This window comes from Lichenostomus cassidix, chromosome 6, assembly GCF_008360975.1.
Source record: "Lichenostomus cassidix isolate B80296 chromosome 6, HeHo_3.0, whole genome shotgun sequence".
NCBI classification, from domain to species: Eukaryota; Metazoa; Chordata; class Aves; order Passeriformes; family Meliphagidae; genus Lichenostomus; species Lichenostomus cassidix.
This window is the reverse complement of record NC_139487.1, coordinates 18,206,831-18,231,219: the sequence shown is the minus strand read 5'-3', so window position 1 is coordinate 18,231,219 and position 24,389 is coordinate 18,206,831. Positions and strand designations below refer to the sequence as shown.

Here is a 24,389-nt window from a genome sequence, read left to right as displayed (position 1 = left end):
TAGCAGAGTCAGAAAGAAGCCTCCCTTTTGCAGAGTAGTCCTGTGATCCTTTCCCATCTGAAAGGATGTTTGGGGAGGTTCTACTTCTCATGTGAACATGCCCAAAATCTTATGCAAGCGTTTGTTTCCAGATTTGCTTTGCCATAGCATTTCTGTGAACGTGCTCATAAAGGATGAAAAAGGATTAATCTCTCCTTGTTTGTCTAAAGCTTGAATGTGCATTCATCAGTTTATTGCAGCAAAGAGTGTATTGAATCTTTAATAGGCAGGCTTGTTCTAATTTCTGAAAGCATTTGGGAAGATATTTTAGGATCATGCACACCTTGCCTCTCTCCTGGAGTGTTGCAAGATTTCTTGCTAACTTGCTGACATTGCAGGTCACTCTTCTTGTTCACAGGAGGAAGAAGCCAGTCAGGAAGAGCTGCACCCCCAGAGCTTAGAGCAGCTGGAAAAAGAAGAAGCAGAAAATTGGGGGACGGAACATGTACAGAGAAACAACCTGAGTGGCAACTCTTCCCAAAATGGGGTCTGTAACATCTTGCCCAAGTCAAGTGTGCTGGGGTCTCAGATGCCCAAGAATCTCTAGCCACAGTCTGATGTGCACTTCTACACCAGGGCTCAACAGCCCAGTGCTCCCAGTCTGGCTGCCACAGTTCTAAGTCACTGTCAGTTGCTCCCCCACTGTTAGGATAATCCAGACAGCTGGACACAGACACCACTGTTGCCAGGAACTGTTAAAATGAAAAATCAGGGATGTTCTTCTCCAGTGTAATGATGTATAATGCCCCAGAGCTAGAACTTCTGCACCCCTTCACTTTCTCCCCCACCCCCATATCTTGGGGAAAAGGTGAAATTTGGAACTAGGTGATGTAGTTTTGTGATTTTTGCCTCTGAACAGGCTGGCACAATGGCTTTTGTCTAGCCTTCCCCAAAAAGTAGGGACCTCAGAACTCTGAAAACTTATGTCCAGAGTGGCATATTGCAACTTGCTCCCAGCACACGATGGCCTGCAGGAAAAAGATGTGGTTGTCCTGTAAAGAAAGCAGAATATAATCACTAGTGTGAAATGGAAAGAAGAAATGTAGTTGTTTCTACTTGGTTACAGCCAGTTTTGTTCATTGTAGTTTTTCAGATTACCTTGGTTAACCCTCTCTGTACCTTAGATTTAGGTGTTGAGGAAAGAGGTTACTAGCACTTAACTCTGGATAACTACAGTGAAAGTTGACTGCTGGTGTAATTGGGAGGAGGTCTGAAATATTCTAAAATGAGAAGCAGTTGATACTGGTGGAGTCCTAGTCTGAGTGTTAGGGAGCAAACTTCTGGTTATATGGTTTCTAACACAGTTGTTGACCCTGAGAAATCTCTTTGTCATTTTTTTTCACACTCAAATTGCATCTCAAGGTTCTTGCACCTTGCAAACTAGTACCATATACAGTATGAAATTTGATGCTTCTTGTTTTTGTCAAGGAAATTATTTACAGTTGCGGGTCCTGACAGCAAAATACTTCTTTTCTAAGCACTTTCTGTTTGCTGAGGCTTCTCTTTCCTTGTAATTGGTGCAGACTATAGCTGCTATTACAGGGCCACTGTAAATATATTTCAAGTATCTTAATCACTGATATTCCACAATAGTTAGCCTCAAATAGGCTCTGTAGGCTCAAAGCCAATAGAAATATGAGCTGTACCAGACCACTGCTAACAGCTCTCATTAGTGGTACACTGTTAAATGTGCAGTGCAGTGATAGGTTTAGTGGAGACCTTGTACAGGGGATCTTGCCACCTTTTTAAGATGGATGTGTCACTGTATTCTGGGGAAAGCCTCTCTGGCAATGTCCAAAGGACCTCAGGATGTCCTCAGATGGCCCAGGTTTCAGGGCTGTCACAGACACAAGATATTCTTGGTAAATTGAAGTAGAGTCATTCAACTACAAGGGCCCAGCAGGAGCTGTGAGAAGGAGCTTGTCCAGTTCACAGGGAGCTTAGGTTTCAGACAGGAGCTGTGGAAGCAGGAACTGTAGGGTCTCATGACTCACTTCCCATCATCAGCTGGTTCTGCTGTTGAGGACAAGACTTATCTGTGGGATATTGCCACAATTCTTGACTCCCACTTCCACTGAACTCAGAATTGAGCGAAACTTCTTACCTTCAGCTTTTCTAGCTGAAAACAGAAGAATGGTGTTGCTTATTTCCTCCTTCTCTCTGCATTGAAGCTAATACCTTCTTCAGAAGAAAACAGCCTATGTAGGAGAACTTCCTGAAACAGGCTTTTTTTTTGCCTCCAAATTTTAATTAAACAGAAAATTCATATGCTAAATTGTAATTGAATAGAGGAGCTATGTGCTGTGTAATGGGCTCGAAGAGAGCACACAGCTCTTTCTAGTTAACTCATCACATCTTCCATGTGTTGAAAGGCACAGAGGAAGGTTCTTAAATTAATTTCTAAGTACTTATTTTAGATCCTAGCTCGAGAGCAGACTATGAGTACCAAGATATATTTTTTAAAATTGCAGTTCTTTTGAGGCCTCTGAAAGAGTGTCTGCCTTTTCCATGGACTTAAATTACTGGATGAGGTTCTGAGTCTGTATTACTGCACGGATGTCAAATGCTTGGGATGCTGATTTGTGAGGAACTAACTCTGGCACCATGGGAGAGATCCAAGCAGCAACTGTCTGCTTTAGGTGGTTGAACCTGCGCTAGTAGTCAGTGTAAGGTGTGTTGCTGGCTGAGGCTGAGCTCTTTAATTTAGCAATAACTACTATGAGGGTAACAGGATCCTGATATCAGGTTCTGCCAAGAAAATGAAGGTAAAACTTATTATCTGTAAAGCTTGGCTGTATAAAGCCTCATACTTCTCACAAGGGAGAGTGTTGTTTAGCTGTTGTGCTCAGCACAGAAGGGGACTCAGGACCTCCCTTTTTGCATTGCCAAGCGTTTCTCTTCCTCTCCCGAGCTGTGCCAAACCCCAAGACCAGCCCCACAGATAACCCACTGAGGCAGGGATGCTGCAGCCACAGCAGCACAGTGCAAGAGCCTGGCACTACACACCAGAAGATGACCTTCACCCCCTTGCTCCTTTCTGCACAGGGACCCCCATAAGGGTCAGGGAAGTCAGGTGAAGAGCAGAGGTGTGACAGGTGACCAACAGCCTCAGGCAACCAGCTCCCAGCGACTGTGTCTGCTCTTTAGGGCAGCAGGAGGAACAAAATAGTATTGTTCACATGCAGTATTTGTTCATGCCTGAAATTTGGGAAGCCAGTTTTCCCCTGCAAAGGGAGAGCATGGGAGTCTCCACGTGGCCACTGCAGCTGAGAGAGATGTCAACCTCTCCCTCTGCCTGTTTCTGCTAAACACAGGAGACTCTAGCCCAGCTTGCCAGGGCTCTCCCTTTCTCTCTGGCAAGAACAGCCCAGCAGTTTCCTCTCCCTTGGACTTGGGGGACAGCAGTCAGCCTGCCATACTGAGGAGCCTTAAACTAGCTCTGGCTGGGGTCAGACAGGAACTCCTGGCTGTAGTGGTCTCCCACGTCAGCTCCTTTCCCCCTTCCTGGCAGACAGACCACTTCCTTCACTCTGTGCTGTGATTTTAGAAGTGTTAGTGTTTCTCAGTGTAAAACAACTTCTGTTACCAGCATGTGCCTGTGTCTGCATTAATCTCTTCTCTCTTTCTTGTACATCTGCATGCAACTGTGCCTTGCCTGTTCTGTGTCCATGGCATCGTGTATATGATGTGTCCTAGAGCAGGGCAAGGAAGTTACTTGTCCTCAGCATTTGCTTTTGTGTAATTGTCAATTGTGTTTTCAAGCTGTTTGAGAAATAACGTAAATATACCAAATGTGTTCATACAGTTCATACAGCTTCTCTTTTCAGCTATGTGTTGTCAGGCCTCCCACCAGGAGCGGATATCACTTAGATGATATATGTCTGACGGGGAAAGTAAAGAATTTTTTCCTCAAAAAAAAGGTGCATGGCTGTTTTGTTTCAATCTGCAGAGGGTAGCCTTCCAAACAGCGCTGTCCCAGCTGTGGCTTGAGGTGGTTAAACTCTTTGGGAGGAGGTTTGGAAAAGTATAAAGTGCTTTGAAGAGCTATCACCTGTTATCACTGTTATTTATGTTGGCAGTCACAGTGGATATGGTCTGAGGTCCACTTTGGTAAGTGCTGTGTGCTCAGACTTAGAGCCAGGGGGAAGGAAGGGGTGTCCCAGCTATGGTTTCAAAGGACAAGTGAGGCAGAGAGATATTCACGGATGTGTGTAGGGAAGGGCATGGCAATGATGTCTGAGAGGAGGCTCAGGCATCTGGAATAAGCAGCCCCAGCCAGCCGTGGCCATGAGCATGGAAAGCTCCTGGTAGTATCTCTTTGCAGTGTCTCTCCGAGAACTTGATGCTGTTGTCTTAACAACAAACAAGCCTAAGTTTTCATGTTTAAAAGGAATACATAAATCCCCGATGCCCCACAAACACAGCCATGTTACCGTACCAGCCTGTTTTAGTTTACCAGTAGATGTCAGTCAGCGCTACTCACAACCCTTTGCACCTACAGCCCGTTCTCTTCCGTTTTCAAAAGAGGCCAGAAACAAATCTCTCATTTGTTTCACTGAGAGAAACTGAGATACAGAAAAATTCCCTTCGTGGTTGCAGGGAAAAGACAGAAGCAGAATCCATAGTTTCCAACAGATACTTTATGACACCAGACCCTCTCACTCTTGAGTATTTATTGCAAGATTTATCCACCTCTGGCAGGTTATAATTTTCCCTACAACCTGTACAAAGGGTTTGTACAGCTTTTTCTCTTTTTTTTTTTCAGTCTTGTGAAAAGTTCTTAATAAGTGCTATTATTAGCTTGGAGCTGCTGCTAACTGGTCAGTCTTTAGCACAGAAAGTTGTTAGCTGGAGGCTGCCTTGCCCGTCTTTTTCACAAACACATCCTAGCAGGAGTCACTTACAAAGAAAAGAGCAACATCAGGGAACCACTATCAGTATTCACAGGTTTATCAGTAACTAGTGAAAAACCAAGGGGAGTAGCCAGCTCCTGATGATCTAGCTGATTACAAGCCCAGATGATATGCCATCCTTTTATTGGTCACAGAAACCCTAATTCCAGGTGTCCAAACATGAAAGTGAGGAGCCTCAGAGTTCGAGAGCAGTAAAAGCAAGAGGAATTTCAGTGAGTGCCAGGTTCAGCTCCCATCCTGGGCTCAGAGGTTAAGGGATATGATGACACAAACATGCCGGGTTTTGGAGTGACACAGCACAGTTCAGCGCTTGAGGAACTAAGAAGCCCTGCTCACGGCCCGTTTTCAGAGGTGGCAAATGCCAGGCGTAGCTCACTGCCAGCCAGCCATGCTGCACACATGCCAAGCACTCAGGCAGGTGGCAAAAGGGTGCCAGCCCCAGGGGTGCGGTGAGATTAAAGCCCAGCCCTGGCTGAAGGGCACTGAAGGAGGAGTGCAAAAGTTCAGTTGACAAAACAATGGCTGTTCAGTGATGGGGCTCCAGCCTGAAGTTAGGCTGCTTTGCTGAGGCGTGCCATAGCAAGTTACCAAGAGAGCCTGTGTGCATGGCAGTGACAGGGCTCTACAGCACAGCGTGTCCCAAACAGCTCTGGATGGTGCTGTTTCCTGGCCACTGCCGTCTCCTGAAGATTCCAATCGTTACTCTGCTGCTACACTCACATCTAGGTGCCAGAAGGCACAGCAGCCTAAGAAATAGCCCTTCAGAGCAACATGCAACACAGGAGCTTGAAGCTGGCATTGCTTGTGCTGCCTGAGAAGCGACTGGGAAGCCATCCCGAGTGATCATTTCCATCAGCTGTGACTACCTGTGGGGTCTCCTTCTGCAAAAACCATCAGAAATAACAGCAAAGGCCGAGCTCAGGCAGAAAAACTCCATATACATGCACACACACATCGGCAGACATATTGCTGTAATGTTGCAAACCACCCAGGTTGTTCAGACGTGTCTGGAGTTCACAAAGAGAGCAGGCTTTGAAATCACATACAAAGACTTCTGGGACAGTCAAAAGGGCAGAGCTTCTTCTCCATTTCCTACATAACTGATAACTGTTACAGCAACAAGAGATGGTAGGCATTCTGAATCCTTTCAGGAATACAGGCTCTTCTGCCTCAGACAGTTTTATTCTGTTCAGGCCCAGGAGAGACCATGCCACCAGCAGGCATTCTCTAGCATATAGAAAATACGGTGACCTTACTTAAGAGCAGAACAGATTGCACTTGCAATCTCTCACAAAATACTCATGACCAAGGAGAGGTGTACCCAAACGAACTGTGCAGCATTTGGGCACCAGGACCTATGTCCTGGCATTGTGGTCAGGGTCCTTGTCATGACACAGAACAAGGAACACCATCTAGAGAGCTCTCATGTCTCCTGCATCCTTAGCCTGGTCACCATGGGTTGTTTATGAATGTGTCTTTTCACACCCTTTAGGATCCTGTGCCTCCTCCATGCGTCATTAAGATTTCCACTTTGCCCTTTCTCTCCCTGAGTGCCTGGAGGACCCACCCCTAGATGTGCTGCTGTCCCGTGAGAAGCTAAGCTCATCAAAACTTGCCACTCTTGGTGTTCTACACCCAGACTCACATTTACTCTCCATTCAGACCTATCTTAGTGTTTCTGTTATGACTCTCTACTCCCCCTGCCTCTCCTGATTATGGCCAACTACCTTCAAGCCTAGGACACCTTGCTGGCCTTTAGTGGTTCCTGGGTGTCTCTGGGCTGCCTCTGCCCCTTTTGCATGCACTTGTCATCTTCACTTTACACAGCCATTTCCAATGTAGGAGAGAAAAATTAAGTCTGGAGAGGAGCAGAGCAACACAGTCAAAAAAACTGAGAGGCCCTGGCCAAGACAAACACCAGGCAGTGGCTTTACCGAGAAAAAAACAGCCAAATATTGAGATGCACTTGGGACCTAGTGGAACATAACCAGTGAGGCCAGATGGAAGGTGAGTACAAAGAACTCTGGCATAAGTAACTTAGGAGTGTTCTGCTTTTCCCTGTGGCATTACTGGGTGAGTTGTGCAACCAAGTGCTTCCTTCTCTTTGTTCTCCTCTTTGTTGTTGCTTTCAAGACAAAAATCCAAACATTTAGCCTGGCTTTCTGTTTTGGGTTATCTTTGATAACACTTGCAACCTGGTGATTCCCTGCTTTTCTTCCTCAGTTTCCTTGTTGATAAATGTGGTTTTCCTGCAGTCTGCATCAGAGTAGGGGGCAGCTGAGATTTCTGAGCCTTTGCAGTTTGCAGTTTTTCTTTCACCTACTGTGATGCTCTGCCCTCTGTCATGGCACAATAGTTCTTTGTCAAGGTCATATAGCACTATTGGGCCTCTAGGAAGGCACAAAAGAAGGGAAGAGTTATGGATGAGACAGAGCTAGTGTCTGATCTTGCCTTCTCCAGAATGCAAGCTGTTGGCTAATGGTATCTCTCACTGTTGTGTAGGATCCCTTGGGGGAAAAACACTCTGCAATTCTGGGTGTACAGCACCTACTGCAAAAAAACCCTCTGAATCTGTTCAGGCTGCCACAGCAAATCGTAATGGCAGCAGCTCAGGCCTTGGGGGTATATAAAAGTTAAACAGTTTTTAGGAACGTCTCATGGGGCAGCCTGGACTTTGCTCCTGAGGAAGGAGGTGAAAAGCCTACGTAACAATGTGTATGTCAACATTCATGTCTAGTGAGGGAACTGACCTCTGCAGAGCTGAGTTGGGACAGATAAAACACACTTTAATCCTGTTAGCCTCCTGCAGGCACTGAGGCCCTCAAAAGGGAAGCAGAAGGATGGAGTGCCCATTCCTGACTCACAAATAGCAATACAAACTGTATTTGAAGGAGTCCTGCCCAGGAGCTTGTGTTGAGATTGGGAGAAAATTGTACTGGGGATTGTGTCTTGGGGCCCCAGTTTAGCTAGATGCACTTCTTGGTCTGAAGTCCCAGGCTTTGTCCTAAAGGCATGAGAATACAGTTGCAGTTGTGAGAATACAATACAGGGGCAGTTGTGACTGTTGTCTCTCCCAGACCTGCTTTGCTAGAGAGGACATGGGAGCTTGCTTTCTCCTTAGCAGGCTCCTGAACACACAGGAGCTACTGACAGCAGCGAGTAGGAGCGATAAAAATCTGAGCAGATTTATGATGTCATCTTTTTACCTCTAAAGAACTGCCATGGTGGTTTAGATGCACTAGGCACTTTAGAGTATATATATATATATATATATATATTACATCCTTGGCTGACCACTTGCTTTGCCAGGCAATACCTGTGTGTAATTCTGTTGATCCTACAGTTCAACTATTCATTATTTCTGTCAGAATGAAGCCCCTGATATCTCAGTGTAGTGTACTAGTTAAATACTGATTTCCTTTACTCTTAGATTCGCTTGCACCATTTCTTATCTTTAACCAATTAAAGATTTAGTGCTACTATGAATTCAGATAATGGACTAAATGATTAACAAAACTTGACAGAGTCAGATTTCTTCTACATAATCTGTAAGTCTTGCAAAAGCCAACTTCCCCAAGGCAAGCAGCACTTTAAACAAGTAAGGGAGGCCAGTCAGCACTAGCTTTGACACGATGAGCAATCAGGGTGGAAAAAACACAGTGAGATCCGTTTTGTGCCTAAGGTGGTGAATTTGTAGATGCAGCAGATTCAGTACATGTGTACACATCTGTACAGGGTGTGTCTTTTGGAATGGTTTACTGGAGCTTTTGGAAAAGAAGAGCCCAGGAAGTATCACTCAAGCAGCATGTTGCCATCTTCTACATTTATCTCAGACTGGCTTTTGTACAGTGAGCATTGGGATCTGCTTATTGATGCATTCAGTAGAGAAGGCAATAGTACTAATCATCATACATTTCCTCCTGGACATACTTATTATGCACTCTCTTGCTGGTTCAAGTCTGTGAAATATTTTATGAGCTTTATGAAATTCCGTGTTCGGTAGGATTACAAAAACAACACCCTGGATCCTCAGGTCAATGAGAGAAGCATCCTAAAGAAAGCAGTGGAGAAATGGCAGGACTCCTCAAAGCCCCAGTTTCTGCTAGATCCCTTTCCCCATGCCCAGGATGGTATCATGGTCCCTCCTGCTCTGCAACCCTGTAGTGTCAGCCAGATCAGAGGCTCAAGGCAGCAGGAGCTAAGGAGCAAGAGCAAATATCTCAAATCTGTGCTAAAACCTGCATTAGATCTGAAACATGGCCCAGGCTGCTCTTCCCTTGCTATCACAATATACCAATTCCAAGCCTGTAGCATTATTTGTTTAATGTCACTCAGTAAAAGCACCTGGGCTTTGTAGCTGGGTGCTTTCTAGAGCTTTACACTGGGCTAGTGCCTTTGCTGTCTTTCTGTGAAGACCACATCCTTTAATCTGCAGTTGAGCCTGACAGTTTACAAGGCAAATGCCCCTCAGTGGATGAGGAGCACAAAGCAATGCTGACACCCACCAGCCTACAGAGTGGTGGGTGAGAGAAAAGTACAGTAACAGGCTGTCATCAGGCTTGTTGTAATTGTCTTAAATAACTACAGCCCTAGCTACTGTTTTCTGTCCCTGTACTGGCAGAAACCTCCCTCAGCAACAGTATGAGCTAGATCAACTGGATTAGTAACATGATACAGTTGAAAAATACTCCTAATTGGGGTGGGAGATGAGACAGGCTCTCATTGAAGAGGCTTAGAAAACTGCTGCTTGAAGAATGAGCTAGAGAAAAGCCAGAGCCTCCAGCCAGATCCTGTATTTGGCAAATTTGGTTCCTCCCCATATCTGGGGTCTCTGCTTATTTCTTTGTCATTTGGATGAGCTTAGACACAAGAGACAGAGAAGTGGATTTTCCATTCCATGAAGGAAGGGAGGAGCTGAAGTGTTTCCCAGAATTACCAGCATGAAGGCACCTATCACCTTTGTCTGAGGAGCAGCTGTGCAACTGAAGCTGTGAAGAGTAACAAGAACTTTTAATTGTGCTCCTTGAGCGAGTTGTTCTCCTGCACCACTGTGCAGGCACCATGTAGAGCATCAAGTTCATGACTCAGAAAATGCTCACCTTTGTTCCCAAGCACACAGACTCTTTTTCTCACTGTCCCAGGCACATGACAAGAGAAGTTTGACTCTGCAACTTGTTGGGGGTAGTGAATATTTAGGATCGAAATATTTTTGAAGACAGAGATATGCATGCTTGGTAAAACACTAGGGCAAAAGTCTTCAATGTAGGCAGATTTTCCTCAAAAGAGGAAGTCAAATCGCATAGGAAACATGAACTCAAGTCCACTTCTGACCCACAGAGGCACTGAAGATAGCATTTTGCAAGCCTGATCCTTGGGTGTACCTATGGCAAAACCTGCACTTCTGACAGATCTCTAGGGCTATTTCAATACCACCATAAACGCACCTGCAGAGCAATACACCTTCATAGGATGTGGGTGTGTTCTGCCTAATGCATCAGTGGTATTAAGTATATCAACATACCCAGAGGGAGGCAGGTGTTGGAAAAGGGAGAGGTGGAGTTTTTATTATTGTTATTGATTGGATAGCTAGAGGTATATTTTAGCCGAGCTGAGCCTTAAACCAATCCCGCAAAAGGTGTAGTTAGATAAAAAGCAATGCTGTACAGAGCTGCAGAGGGCAGTCATACCGGATACAATTCACATGCTGACTTGACAGCTTTGCCATAAATCATATTTACAAACCATAAAATTGGCCTTTTCCTGTGTTCACAACATCAAGGAATCTGGCGAGATAGAGCTTATTTATAAAGACAATAGTGCTTAGGAATGGGAAGACAAGGAGAAGGCTTGACCACAAACCGAAGGAAATGCGATATTCCTGCTTTCACACGTTCTCCTAGCTGGGAACACATGGCAGCAGAGAGGCAACCTGATGCACAACAGGTCATCCCAGCAGGCTGTCCTCACCCCCTCTGGGCCCACCAAGGAGCACACTGCCTCGGAAGGGGTGAGATCGGAGTGCCAGGGCCACCCTGAGAAGGGCTGCCAGGGCCGCCTATGGCCCCAGCTGACCCGGGCGGGCTGGACCCATGCCCCGGGTGTGATGACCTTTCCAGGAGGTGGGAGGGAGAGTGGGCGCTGCCTCCCGCTCCACTGCTGTGCGTCCGCTCCCTGGGAGCGCAGGGGCCGCTGGCATTTCGCTGGGCTCCTCGTGTGCGACCCCAGCTCCCCGCATCGGGGCTCCCAGCGAGCGAAGCCCGCGGCTTTCCCCTGCCGCCCTCCCCGCCCCGGGAAGGCGGGCGGACAGCGGCGGCAGCCCGGCACAGGGGGCTGCTCCGCACCGCCCCGAGCCCAGCGCCGCCGGCGGAGCAGCGCTGCGGCAGCGCGGCCCGAGCACAGCCCGAGCACAGCCCGAGCACGGCGGGGCTGGCCCCGCGCAGCGCCGGCACCGCCCCGGGGGTCGCGCCGCCCGCAGAGCGGGGCTCCATCACCGCCGCCTTCAACCGCGACCGGCGGCGTTTGCGTGACACCGCCGGCACTCCCCGCCGCCGCTTTATGTAACCCGCCGCTCGGACCCGCTTATAAAACGCCGCCAAGGCAGAGCCGCTGCTAGAGCCGCCGCCACCCCGAGCGCCGCGGCAGCCGCGAGGTAACGGCGCGGGCTGGGCCGGGCTGGGCTGGGCTGGGCTGGGCTGGGGCGGCCGAGCAGCGCTCCTGGCGGGGCTGGGATGGGGGAGGAAAGCGGAGCGTGGCCGGTCGGGTAGCGGCTCCGGCTCGGTGGCGAAACCGGCCCGTGGGGTGTGGGTGGGAGACAGAGGCGCGCTGCTGGTGAGGTGCTGCTGCAGCCCGAGCCTACCTGTAGCCTCTGCTAAGCTTTTCTCGATCTCCTGCCGTCCGTGCATACACCCGCTTGTGGTTTAGCTTGCCAGTGCTAATCGGTAGCTTTGCAAAAACCTGCATAAAGGGGTGTACGGTGAACTAAACCGCAGAACCTATCCAGGACAGAGACAAGAAAAATGTTCGAAAGTCTAACATAGTCTTTGTCCCTAGTGTCACTGTCATCCTTGGGGTTTTTTTTCTCATGATCTGTTGTGCAACCTTTCAAGTGTATAAGCCATCTCTTGCTGATGTAACCAGCGTATCCTGTGTTGTCTCCCATAAGTGAGGCTTTCCCAGGGGTGACCAGCCTTAGAGTTCGGTATGGGTCCAAACTAAACATTTTTATTTTACTTGTACAGGAAAAAACTCCTGCAACTTGTTGAGCTTTCAGTGTTAGGAAGAGGCAGAGAGGAAAGGACAATTCCCATTTCTTTAAGCCTGGCTTTTGTAGCTCCAGTTTCCTAATAGGATGACCATCTCTCCCTCCCTGAGAAATCTGCTGCTGCTGTAGTGGTGGGCCTACTAGTTATCACCCTCTCAATCGTGGGAGGAAGGAAGTGCAGATGGTGGGAAAGGGGTGGTCGGTGCGATACTTCTACTTTAACACAAAATTTGAGGAACTAGTGATGGATGTCTTTCTGGACAGGTCCTTCTCCTTGCTCTTTTAACCTGGTGAGCACCTTGGCTTTCCCCAGAATCACAGTAAATTTTTAGCATGTATAATTGTTATTTTACTCACATTGATATCTCTGAAACAGACTTGTGCAGCAAACAAGACACCTACATTTCCATAAACACAACCATTCTTCTAGCTGTGGTTCTTCAAATGGATTCAATAATAGGCTTTCTCTGCTGGCTTTTTGGGGGGATAGAGGGTAAGCATGTTATCACTGAAGAAGGGGAGCTTTTGTCTCTTTAGCTTAAGTGGTGACAGCTTCCATTTGTAGTCCTGACTGTTGCAAAAGCCAATGACTATCACAGGTGGGCTTGGTTTTGCCTCAGTAGATGCCCTTTGAGCAAGCATCATTTATGTCAACAACATGTGATTGTTGTAACTTCTTGTTCTTAAAGGTTAGTTCTAAATCTGTGGATTTCCGTGCCTTTGGGGACTACTGGATGTCTTCCGGTGCGGATGTCCATCCTTTTGGAAACTTGGCATGTGTATAGATTGGTGTGCTGTTCATGAACTTGCTTTTCCAAGACAGTTTCTGGAGAAATTTTTGTTCACGTGTCTCCTTCCCTGTGTTTCTGTGTGATTTGTCTCAACAGATGGGAACTGCTCAAAACAACAGTGACCTCAAAAATCTCCATGCAGTGGAGCTTGACCTGTGTAACAAGGACATGATGTCAGACACATTCGATCACAGCGTTATTTCTGTTGGAGAAGAGGAAGGAGCAGGCAATTTCCAACGTTCTGTTTCAACACAAGAGTCCATCCGATCTCCTCGGGGCTCCGTTGTGAGTTTCCATAACATCCAGTACTCCATTAAGCAGTCCAGTGGATTCCTTTGTAAACGGAAAACTGTGGAAAAGAAGATCCTTCATAATGTTAAGTAAGTGTTAGCTTAAATGAAATACTAGAGGGTAGGAATTAATCTGCTGCTGTGAACCAGTGACCTCGTGTCACCTTCCAGATCCAGCTGTGCTGGTACAGAAATGACTACCCTCCTGCCAGTCAGCAGTTCATGTGAGCACTTTGATTTGTTTATAGGCAAAATAGCTGGGATATAGCTGAAGCAGTTTCAGTTATTGATCTGAGCAAATTAGGACTAAACTTGTGTGAATTCTTCTGCCAGAAGATCTGAGAGTTCCCTTAACTGTGGTTCAAGCTGCAGTCAGAGAAAATGAGCTATAGAGAGCAGTTGCTGCTTCTTTTTAAGACCCAGCTCAGCAGGGAAGGTACTTGATTTGTCTTTTGTAGATTGCTTTTTATGTCCAGTTCTGATTCTCTTCTGACTGGCAGTCTGAGACAAAAAGGAAAAGTGCTCAGTGATTTTAGATTTAAGAAGTTTTTAACCTCTAAGTTTTCCTTTCAACAGCATTTTGTTCACACCTCACCTCTACTAAAAGCTGCATATGAGTGGTCCTTGTAAATGTCCTTATTTGTAAACAACTCTTTCCTTCTTCTAGTGGCATTATGAAACCAGGCTTGAATGCTATCCTGGGACCAACAGGGAGTGGGAAATCTTCGTGAGTACCTTCTGCTCCTTTAAATGGACATTAGCTGTTCAAAGTATATTTGGAATTCTGAGGGTTGGTGGAGATGTGAGGGGTCTACAGGCTTAGACTTTTGCATGCATGAAATCTGGTGGTGCAGTGTGACCTCCTGCCCCCCTGCCAGCTTTGCTGAAGTTCTTGCACTGTGACTGTCACACCCCTCATCTGCTCCATATTACTGCAGTCATCTTTGGTGGTGGCCTGAGCTAAGATACCAGGCAGAACTGGGGTGACTGGAGCTCAGATGTAGGCTCTGTCCTGACTGGTAATGGGATGGGGATGGGGTACCAGATGCCTTGGGGCATGGAAGATGTCATGCCCTCTGAACTCACTGCAACAAGACTTCCTTGAAGCTGCTAGGTCACACCCCTCTCTGACAACTGACAGGAGTATGGTGTAATGCAGTCTGTAGGATGCTCTGGATCCTTAACCCCAATTTGGCTGTGGCCTGCTGGTGGGGATGCTCATGTGCTTGAATTGTTTGGGTGAAGGCACAGAAAAATACCATGCAGACTATTTCAATCCAGTCCTAATGATATTTTCTCTCCTGTGGTAAGAGAGCCCTTTGTCACTCTAACTTTAAAAATGTCAGATACTGGCAAATATGGCCAGGATTCACACAGGTGTGTCTTTGTGGGGACCATTGATCTTCTTTTCTAAGGAGACTGCTGGTTAATCAGGATGCTTTCAAAAGCAGCACTTCATCAGGGCACTTTACCTAGCTGGCAGACAGGCTGGCCTCTGCATTGGCAGTAAGGAGAATCCAGTGATACATTAAAAAAATTACTTTCTAGAATTAATCTTAACTCTAGTCTTGTTTATACCCATATGGATTAATTTCCTTGAGATCAAAGGAGTTAGTTCTGTGCTCCCTTGGCTGGAGAGCAGCTTGCAACAAGTCAGCAGGGTGCTTTTGTCTCTGTGCATTTGAGGTTATCTGTAAATACACAGCCCAAGTTTATGTCTGTAGGGGGTTGACTGTTGTGAATTGTGAGCGTTTGTACACTGCCATACTGCTGTGGCACACCGTGTGCTGGAAAATCCTGGATGTACACCAGACTTTCTGCACAAAGAGCTAAAGCCTGCAGAGTAGGGGAAGCCCCTTCCTGTGCCCTCTGGTTTGCAGCATGCTGTGAGCAGGCTGTAACTCAGTCCTGGCTGGTGGTACTTACCCAGTCAAGGGTAAAAGCAGCAGTTATTGCAAAACCTAATGCCTGGTGTTTGTCTGAAGTCTCCTAGATGTGCTGGCTGCCAGAAAGGACCCAGCAGGTCTGTCTGGAGAAGTGCTTATAGATGGCATCCCACAACCTCCGAATTTCAAGTGCATATCAGGATATGTTGTGCAGGTGAGTAACTGCCTTCCGTGAGGCCTGGGAAACCTTGGGATGGAAGACCACGTAAGATAAGGAAACCACGAACTACTAGTTTAGGTAATTTTCAGTGATCTCTACAGAGCCTAATTTGATAACTCAGATGTTACAGTATTTATTTTTTATCTGGGATGTGGAAAATAAGAAGATCAAACTGTTACTCCAACCTAGTTGAGCACAGAGGTGTTTGTCTTCCGACGTCCACATGGATGCCCAAACTACTGGGCTACTGTGACTTGTTCTTTGGGCTCTGACCTGAAGTGCCAACAAAGATTTTTTTAAAAGGGAGAAAAAAAACCATGACACCCAAAATCTCTTGTTGTAAAACTCAGAAGCAGTTCTAGCTGGCAGAAGTACCTTCAAACTATCAGACAATAATTCTAGGAAATAAATAGATCCCTGCTGTTCTTCCTCTGATTCTAGCTGGCTGTGACAGCGGTTCATTCCACTCAGAGACAGGAAGAGCCAGCTGAATCTGCGGAAGTGGGTGGAGGCCTGGACCAATAATAGACCCTCAAAGCCCTGGGGGACTTGGGGAGAAGGGGATTCTTGGCAGCCATATGAGCAGCCAAAGCTGGAAACCATCCAGGGTTCTGACTGCAGGCAGATGTGACACAGGCAACTGAAAGCTGCCAGCTGGGGGGCTCTGGGAGGATCTCTGGGATGAGCCTTGTGCTGAATCTTGATTCTGCAGGTCAAAGATCCCCAAATCCTCAGTGGCTGATGAATAGCCAGTAATTTTCTTGCAAGTGGTCCTGGTTTGAGACATTTGTCTCTCAAATGTCCAGAGCAACCAAACATAACCTTAAAATAATAAGCAATTCGGTGACACATTAAATGGTCTCTCCCCCTTTCCCCCTGCAGTACTCTCTGGATCAATGAAGATGGCCCAAAAACTACAAATAGCACTTAAGTCCTAAATACATAGATAACTATAGGATCAGTTTTATGCAGATAAGCATATAGGCATGCTAAGTCATATGTTATCCCTATAAAACTGCTAATGGTCCCTCCATTCATGCTGTGAAAGTGAAGGTGTCATGCCACATGTTTCATATTAAGCTTAAATTCACAGTTTAGTTTCCAGTGACCCAACAGTTGTCTTGGTGGATCTGAGTGGGGAACGGGAGGCAAGGGTCAGAGACTGGTGGGTTGTGGGAAGGGAAGGGATGGTATGAAATGCCCAAGCCATCTTTGGCAGCAAAGCAGCACATTCTGTCTTCCTCTGTTAACTCCAGTGCCAAACATGGTTGACAGGTATATCATTTGTGCTACTGATGAACCACATCTGACATGGGAAGAGTCCCAGAGCAGGCAAGAAGCTGCTGCCCTGCAGCTTATGGGATGTCTTCCAGAGATGCCTGATGTAACAGGCATGTTTCTCAGCAGCTGCCCAGTGTTGCAGCCCTTTTCTCACGGTAGGATGCAAAATTGTTACAAATGTCAAAGTGGGGAGATGGAGAGGTGTGGAGCTCTGGATGGACCCAGTGACAAATCTCTGGCTCGTGGTTGTTGCAGGTTGGTGTAGGCTGCCCAGATGTCTGTCAACTGGATAAATTTGCTTCTCTCTCGAGGTGCATGACTGAAACTTTTGTAAAGGCATAACACTTAGAATAAAGTTTTATGTCCAAGACTTATACATAGCCGAGGCATGGAAAAAGTTAGGAGCATCTTGGTGTAATATTCTTGCTTCTCTGAGAAGCTACTGCCAGTGAGGAGCTGGAGAAAGCTCCTTGTTGGCAGCTGAGCTCAGCAGATGCTCTGGACCACAGCAAGGTATGGCTGGTAACTGGGAACACAGCTGACCGGGGTGACTCCCTGAGTGCCTCTACCTTGAACACTGAGCACTAGCAATGTCCTTTGGCTCCAACTGGATTGATGGAAGTTTAACTGCAAAATCACTACCTTATCTGCCACGCTTTGGCTAGTAAGAAAAATGTACATGCAGTACAAAGTGGCACTGTCTGCATTTGAACTTCTCAGCCTGAAAGCAGGCAGAGGTGGTGCTTGGTGTAAGCTGTGGGGCCTGCAGAGCTGCATTCTCCCCTTGACTGCTACTGAAGGACCTTGAATTTCATGTCATGTAAAATTTGAAGGAGGAGTTGTCCCTCAGTCCGGGTTCCACTGTGGTCTGCAAACAGCTTATCTAGTAAGGAACTCTGGTGCCCACTCAGGCAGCTGAGGAGTCTTTCCAACTGTCCATTTGTACTTTCAGGATGATGTTGTCATGGGCACAATGACGGTGAGGGAGAACCTGCAATTCTCTGCTGCACTGCGACTCCCCAGCTCCATCAGCTTTAAAGAAAAGGAAGAGCGAGTCACCCAGATAATCAATGAGCTGGGATTGACCAAAGTGGCTGATGCTAAGGTGAGCAGCGAGAACACCTTTCTCAGAAATCATACTACCTCTGGAAACTGAACCATTTGTCTCTGGGTGGTATGGTGTATGTAGTGCAGTTACAGGAAGCTAAACAGGAACCTGACTAAACCATATTGCATGTGAGAAATCTGTCTCAAGCTCGGGAGGGAGCTTGGAGAGAGTTATGTGTATTTGCTACTAAAAGGGGAAGATTTTGGACCATGTCCAGCATGTTGTATAAATTCAGAAGGGAAAGAGTCGCTTAGTCATTGCATCTTGGAAAGTTGTTCAGTCACTTCCTGGCTTTGTGGGACAAGACAAGGAAACTGTTTTCTCATTTCTGAAAGCTCTGAGGGAAGGAAAACTGGTCTGTGATGGAAAAGTTCTGTGCAGAGCTTGTATTAGCAGGCAAGCTACCAACAAAAGGCATCCCTGAACACCAATGCCTCTGCTGAATGCCATGGCCTCATTCTGTCTCTTCCTTGTCAAGCGTCATCCTTGTTCCCTGAAGTCATAAGGCACCTGGTACCTCTGAAAATCAGGCTCAGCTTACTGCTACACAGTCCCTCACACTGAGTCAAACTCACCTGCTGCTGGCCCTAGAGTTCATATACTGCTGGATATGGAAAGCCCGCAGCTCCAGAGCATGCAATGACTGAGTCTTGTTGCAAATATCTGATTTCATCTGCTTGCAGGTAGGAACTGAATTGATCCGGGGAGTGTCTGGAGGGGAACGGAAGAGAACCAATATTGGGATGGAGCTCATCACAGAGCCACCAGTCCTTTTTCTGGATGAGCCAACAACTGGCCTTGATGCCAGCACAGCCAATGCAGTCCTCATCCTTCTGAAGAAGTAAGAGTTGGTTCTTCACGGCTGTGTTGCAATTTGGTTGTCAGCTCATTAGTAAAAAGAGGAATGTTCTTATGACAGCAGCTATAGTGCTCTTTAAAAAAAAAAAAAGAAATAGACAGATAGACTCAGAAGTGGTAGTAAATTATTTGTTTGGGTCTTTTCCAAAGCCTTTTTAAGCTTATGGGAATCTTTCCGCAGCAAGCATTGGATTGGAGCCCAAAAAGCAGATGTAGCTTGGACAGCTTCCCTTTGCCACAACGAGGGGTGGACTGGGAGGTCAGGCATTGTAATCATAATTTCTTGGCCTTCTATCTGAGTCTATGACAAAGTCTCTTCCCTCCCCCCCCCCCCCAACAACAGTCTTGAACTCAGATTAGACTTCACCTGCAGATTTACCCTCAGTGTTTACCTTCATCTCATGTGTTTTGGAGATGAACTGTCTTCTGACAATTAGAACAAACTTACATGCAAGGAGGACAGAAAAGCCTTATTTAATGAGAATGACTTTCTAATCCTTCTCCTAGGTTTGTGGCATGTTGTCTGGTTTTGCTTGTGGGGGTCACTTTGCTCTGCTGTTTGTGGATATAGGTCTTTGATCGAAAGCACTTGAAAGAGCATCGGACAAACCTCAAGGAAAGCTTGTTTTGAATTTTCTTTAGAGTAACTCTTCAGCGGAAGAGCTAAGAGAAGTCTCAGCTGGCCAGACTTCCACATACTGATAAGTAAAGCCTGGTGCTGCCATTGAATGCAGTAGGACTGTTCTAGTTAGTCAGGTTGACATCTGGTATAATAAGCATGCAAGGAGGGTTTATACACAGCTGTGGCCTCAGGCTTTGCTAGCTACAGACAATATCATACTTTTTCTACCTGGACTGCTGATGGTCTCCTGTAATGATGGGTGCTGTCTTGAAGGTCTTGCAGACAGCATCTGACACAGTGACAGAGAAGGGGGAGCTACACTTTTTCTGGGTCAAGACCCTGAGAAGTTGACAAGTATTTGTCTTGGATTTGGATACTTGGGGTTTGCCTTTCTGAAATTCAAAGTGTGGTGTTCTTAAGAGATGTTTTGTTTCTGTTTCAGGCTCTCAAGAAGAGGGCGAACCATCATATTTTCCATCCATCAGCCCCGCTATTCCATATTCAAGCTGTTTGACAGTCTGACATTACTGGCTTCAGGAAAGGTGCTGTACCACGGTCCTGCAAAGCACGCCCTGGAGTACTTCAGTTCTATTGGTAAGTCTTCCATGTCAAGCACAAAGGGTACTGGCTAAAGAGTAAAATCTGTGTGTAGATTCTTACCCCAGCATGGGATAACACTCCTGTGCTTTTCTATCACTGGGATGTTAGGGACTGTACACATAGAGTCTGAGCAGTATTATGTTAGAACAGGAGAACGAATAAGAAACCCAAAAATTTACAGACAAGAGAGCATGGCTCTTTCTTGCCTTTGTTTTGCCTTGCATGAGGACAAAAGCCAAGAATCACTTGGGCATGATGTCCAAGAGACAAGATAATGCTCGTAGCTGTATCAGGCCTTTGTGGCAGATCCAGTGGGTTTTGAACCACAGCCTGCAGATTAGCAGCAATCTGTCCAGATTGATCAAAAAATATGCTCTAGACTGAGTGCAGGTGAGCAACCAAGAGGATAAAATTCAGGTGTATCTTAAGATGGGTTAACAGTTGCACTGTTGGGCAGCTGCTCTCTCTCCAAGTAAGCGGGGTAAGGATGTCTGACTACAATGAACAGAGAATGTGGAGTGAGCTTCCAATCAAGTTTAGATGCGACTATGGACACATTAGATTGCAAGCTTTCCCTGGGAGGGAAATGCTTTAACCAATGTCAGTACTTCTGCTCCTCCTCTTAGTAGCCCACTTCGTTTCTCTCAGGGAAGCTATAGAAGCATCTTTGGGTTTGGGTGGTTTTTGAATTTCCTCCTTGTCCCATAGTTAGAACCATATTATAAGAAGCTGCTCTTGGACAGCTCTTCTTCATCCTTGTGACCAAGAAAACACCAGCAAGAGTTGAGCCTCTGGAAGAAATACCTGAGGTTGCAGAGCAGACATCCAGGAACCTCTACTGAGGAACTGTGTGTGTTTCAGAGTGGGATGTGGTTGAACAGTACTGGGAAGGAGGCAAGAGTTGTCTGTACTGAGCTGTGTAGAAGCAAGTTACAGATTTCTCCTCACCTGAAATCAGTGAATAGACAACTTTGAAGCTCTTTAGATACCCTGATGGATTCACCATGTCCTAAATCCTGTCTGTTCTACTGCAGTATAGTAACACTTTTGAAAGGCTGTGAAGTTTTCTGGTAACAGGGTTATGGAAAAGTGATACAGTATTAAACCTGACCTTCTAAGGTGTGCTCTGTGCAATACAAACACATTGTATGTGTGGTTTTGATTTAATCTGCTTTGGTTTTTTTAAAGGATATGAATGTGAACCCTTCAACAATCCAGCTGATTTCTTCCTTGATGTCATAAATGGTGATTCAACTGCTGTGGCAGCAAGCAAGGAAGATCACAGACCTGTGGACACAGGAAAAGGTAAATTGTGAAGAAGAAATCCACTGCTGGCTAGAAGGGAAGTTGTATGTGGTGATGGCAAGCTTTTATTCTCTGGGTTCTCTTAAGTCTAAGGGCATTTAATTATATTTTTATATTTCCTACTAATAGATACACTTTGCTATGGGTTTCTTTAAAGAGCTCAGAAAACATTTAAAAGGGATTTTTTTTCCTTCAGTAGTATAGGAGAGCAATGACAAGTACCAAAAATTAAAAAAAAAAAACCTGTGTGGGAAGGACTGGAAAAACTAGAACCTCTTAGTCTCAAGAGGCAGCTGACAGAAGTTTTCAGTCACATAAGAGGCTGCTGCAGAGAAGACAAGGTAGATAGGCTAAAGAGTGATGGATCTACCAGAGTGAAAATGATTGGAGCTATTAGAGAACAAATTCTCTACCAATATAATGAGTGAAATGTTTGGAAATACTTGTTTGGGGATGTTGTAGCACATCATTGACTGAAGGATTATAAGGGAACAGATTTTATAAAGCACTCTTTGGGAATGGGGAAATGAATCAGAGCAAATATTGATTTTGCCCAAATTGAAGGAAACAAAGGTTTTCAGGTGCCTTGTTTTATGAATATGACCATTTTGTGCCAGAAAGAATGGGCAGATTAGCTAGATTTGATTAAAAATGTAGGAAAAACCTCTCACTCAAGTTAGCCTCTTAATCTCAGAGCTAAGGCTTGAACAACTCAAATTCTCTGGGCATTTCTGCCTTTTTCTTTAGCATCCAGAACTCCTGAGCTTTTTGGTGGGCCATATCTGAAGGTCAGATTCACAGAGAATCAAAAGCCATATCTTGTTTTTCTCACTCAGAAGTGAGCAGTGAAAATGGAGTGGCAGAAGATACCATGGATAGCAGTGTGGTAGATGTGCTGCACCAGAAATATCTCAGCTCCAGCCTGTATCAGAGTACAAAGGAAGCACTGGCGAAAGTGGAGCTTGGACGGGGAAGCAGGCAGAGACTCTCCAAGCAGGAGCATGAGATTACCTATGCAAATGGCTTTCTCACTCAGCTGTACTGGGTGTCCAAGCGTTCTCTGAAAAATCTCATCAGGAACCCACAGGCCTCCATTGCACAAGTAGGTAACAATTGCTAAAAGTCATAGACTCTTGCTGCTCTCAGTCCCATAATCTGTAGTTTGTAGGGCAGAATCTTGTTTTCAAAGGCAGATAGGGAAACAGAAAAGTCCTGTGCCACTGCCATGTTAAGTGGAGTGTGATGCTCAGCTATATTTGTGGCCTCTGGAAAAAATCTCGAATTTAGTTTAGCAGAAGGACTACTGCATTGAAGATTGGTGTGGGGGGGAAAGTGTTCCGTTCTCTGGTTCACATCAGGATCTTCTAGGCTGATGTTAATTTTGTACCTCACTTTAAAATTTAAACTTGGTTATTCTGTAAGTGTGTTTCTACTAAACTCTCCTAGCCAAAGAACAACGTAAAAGAGTGAGGAGGATAAAATCTGAAAAACTGTCATAAGGATTTTAAATGTGTGTGTCAGAGGTATACATTGCCTCACAAGAGCAAGGTTTTAGGCAGGTGTGAATCTTAAACCCTGCATGTGACTGAATAATGTTAGTTCCTATTTACTTACCTGAAGGACTTCCTTTTTCTGTTCTTCCTTCCACTTCCAGATTGCAGTGACCGTAATTCTAGCCTTGGTTGTGGGCGCTATCTTTTTTGGTGTAAAACTGGACCGAAGTGGCATTCAGAATCGGTAAGATGAAAAGTCACAGATTTGCTCATTTCTCTATTGGTAGCAGTCAGGTTTGAGGCACAGGGAAGGAAGCCATTGGGATCCCCTTGGAATGCAAAGGAGGATTGGGTTCACAAGCCTCAGTGCACTGCAGCATGGAATTGCCAGGGGTCCTAAAGGGGGCACAGATCTGTTGGGCTTGCACATAAGTACAAAGGGGACATAAAAGGGAAGATAAAGGATACAACTAAGATTTACAGTAGCATAGTTAAATACATCCATTCTGTGGGCAGAGAAAAGCACCAACTTGATGTTAGGTTGATGTCTTAGGCTGCCAGTGTTTGATCTAGGTTGTGTCCTCACTTTTCCACTGTTCTGTTTTGCCTTCTAGGGTTGGATCCTTGTTTTTTGTCACCACAAACCAGTGTTTTTCCAGTGTCTCTGCAATTGAGCTATTCATCAGAGACAAGAAACTATTTGTGTAAGTAGGAAGGCCCTTGGACTGTCTCATACCCTGGAATGAGATGGGGGAGTATCTTACACACTAAACAAAATTATTACCACCAAAGACTGGATTGCTCCCTTGCCACATCAATTGTAATAGTAATGTTAAATTAGTCTGTAGAGCAGGGAGCTGAAATGCTAAGAGCTGGGGGAAGGAGGAAATGCTTTTACTTGCTTGCTGTGTGACAGTTTACTGGAAGTGCTTTTCCTCCCCACTTTTGGTAACAGCTGGTTTTGAAGTCCGCATGTGAATCCTGCAGACTGCAAACCCTTCCCGCCCTCTTGCTCACAGGGCTGAAACACTGTCTTGCAATGATCCTAAAGTTGCTGGACTGTACCAAAATGAAAGGGAACTCCTGGAAAAGCTTTGCAAGGGATGCTTGCATGAAGGAGACTGCTGGCTGGCTTACAAGAGCTTGCTAATAATCAAGTGCATCTCTCAGTTTAGAGGGATCTGCTTGATTATTACATTATTGTTATACATAATTAGTTTTCTATATAGTTGTTTATATATAGTTATATTTAATTATTACTTTTATTTACTTACTTATATATAATGTTTGTAATTATAATTTAAAATTATATTTTTATGTATATACATGTATGTATATGTGTTTGTATGTGTGTATAGGTATGTAAATGCATGTAGATACACTATACACACATATATATATACATATATGTTAAAAATGTGCATGCGGTGCATGCACAGTGCATGCGGTGGAAGGGCAAGAGACAGATCCTATGCAGTAAAGAGGAAACTGGAGATTCATGCCTGGAATATACATGTCCACCCACAGGCTGCTCAGAGCAGCTTAATATTGTCCCTAACAGCTGCTCAGGAGTGAAACTCCCCCACACTACAATTTCTTGCTAGTCTGCTGTGCTTGCCAGTGTAGTTTACCAGCTGTGTCAATGGGGATTTAGGCCTCTCCCCAGTTAAAGCATCTTTTCATGAGCTCCATTAAGCAGCAAAGCAATCGTAATGACGTTAA

General features: G+C 45.6%; 2 protein-coding genes and 1 long non-coding RNA gene across 5 annotated transcripts in view; 2 read left to right on the top strand and 1 right to left on the bottom strand.

Annotated features, from left to right (window-relative positions):
* Nucleotides 1-24,389, top strand: part of PKD2L1 (polycystin 2 like 1, transient receptor potential cation channel) — a 311,230-nt gene that overhangs the window by 21,241 nt on the left and 265,600 nt on the right. The window contains exon 18 of the mRNA XM_085065378.1: nucleotides 398-3,134. Coding sequence (XP_084921504.1) covers nucleotides 398-586 — 189 coding nt within the window. The 3' untranslated portion in view covers nucleotides 587-3,134. The remainder of the gene's footprint in view (nucleotides 1-397; nucleotides 3,135-24,389) is intronic.
* LOC146435394 (uncharacterized) lies at nucleotides 232-12,008 on the bottom strand. The gene is made up of 2 exons (XR_014853216.1): nucleotides 11,809-12,008; nucleotides 232-445 (listed from the first exon to the last, which is right to left on the bottom strand). It is a non-coding gene; the product is annotated as an uncharacterized LOC146435394 (long non-coding RNA).
* Nucleotides 6,935-23,425, top strand: LOC146435393 (broad substrate specificity ATP-binding cassette transporter ABCG2-like). Of its 3 annotated transcripts, none has more exons than XM_085065389.1 (11): nucleotides 6,935-7,025; nucleotides 13,101-13,384; nucleotides 13,962-14,021; nucleotides 15,280-15,394; nucleotides 17,634-17,786; nucleotides 18,473-18,630; nucleotides 19,712-19,863; nucleotides 21,058-21,174; nucleotides 22,011-22,276; nucleotides 22,829-22,911; nucleotides 23,282-23,425. In XM_085065389.1, exons 2-11 carry the CDS (start codon nucleotides 13,101-13,103, stop codon nucleotides 23,373-23,375), a joined length of 1,482 nt encoding a protein of 493 aa, XP_084921515.1. In that variant the 5' UTR covers nucleotides 6,935-7,025; the 3' UTR covers nucleotides 23,376-23,425. The 3 variants fall into 3 exon arrangements, with proteins under 3 accessions (XP_084921515.1, XP_084921513.1, XP_084921514.1); XM_085065387.1 differs by lacking the exon at nucleotides 6,935-7,025 and adding an exon at nucleotides 10,822-10,959; XM_085065388.1 differs by lacking the exon at nucleotides 6,935-7,025 and adding an exon at nucleotides 11,404-11,601.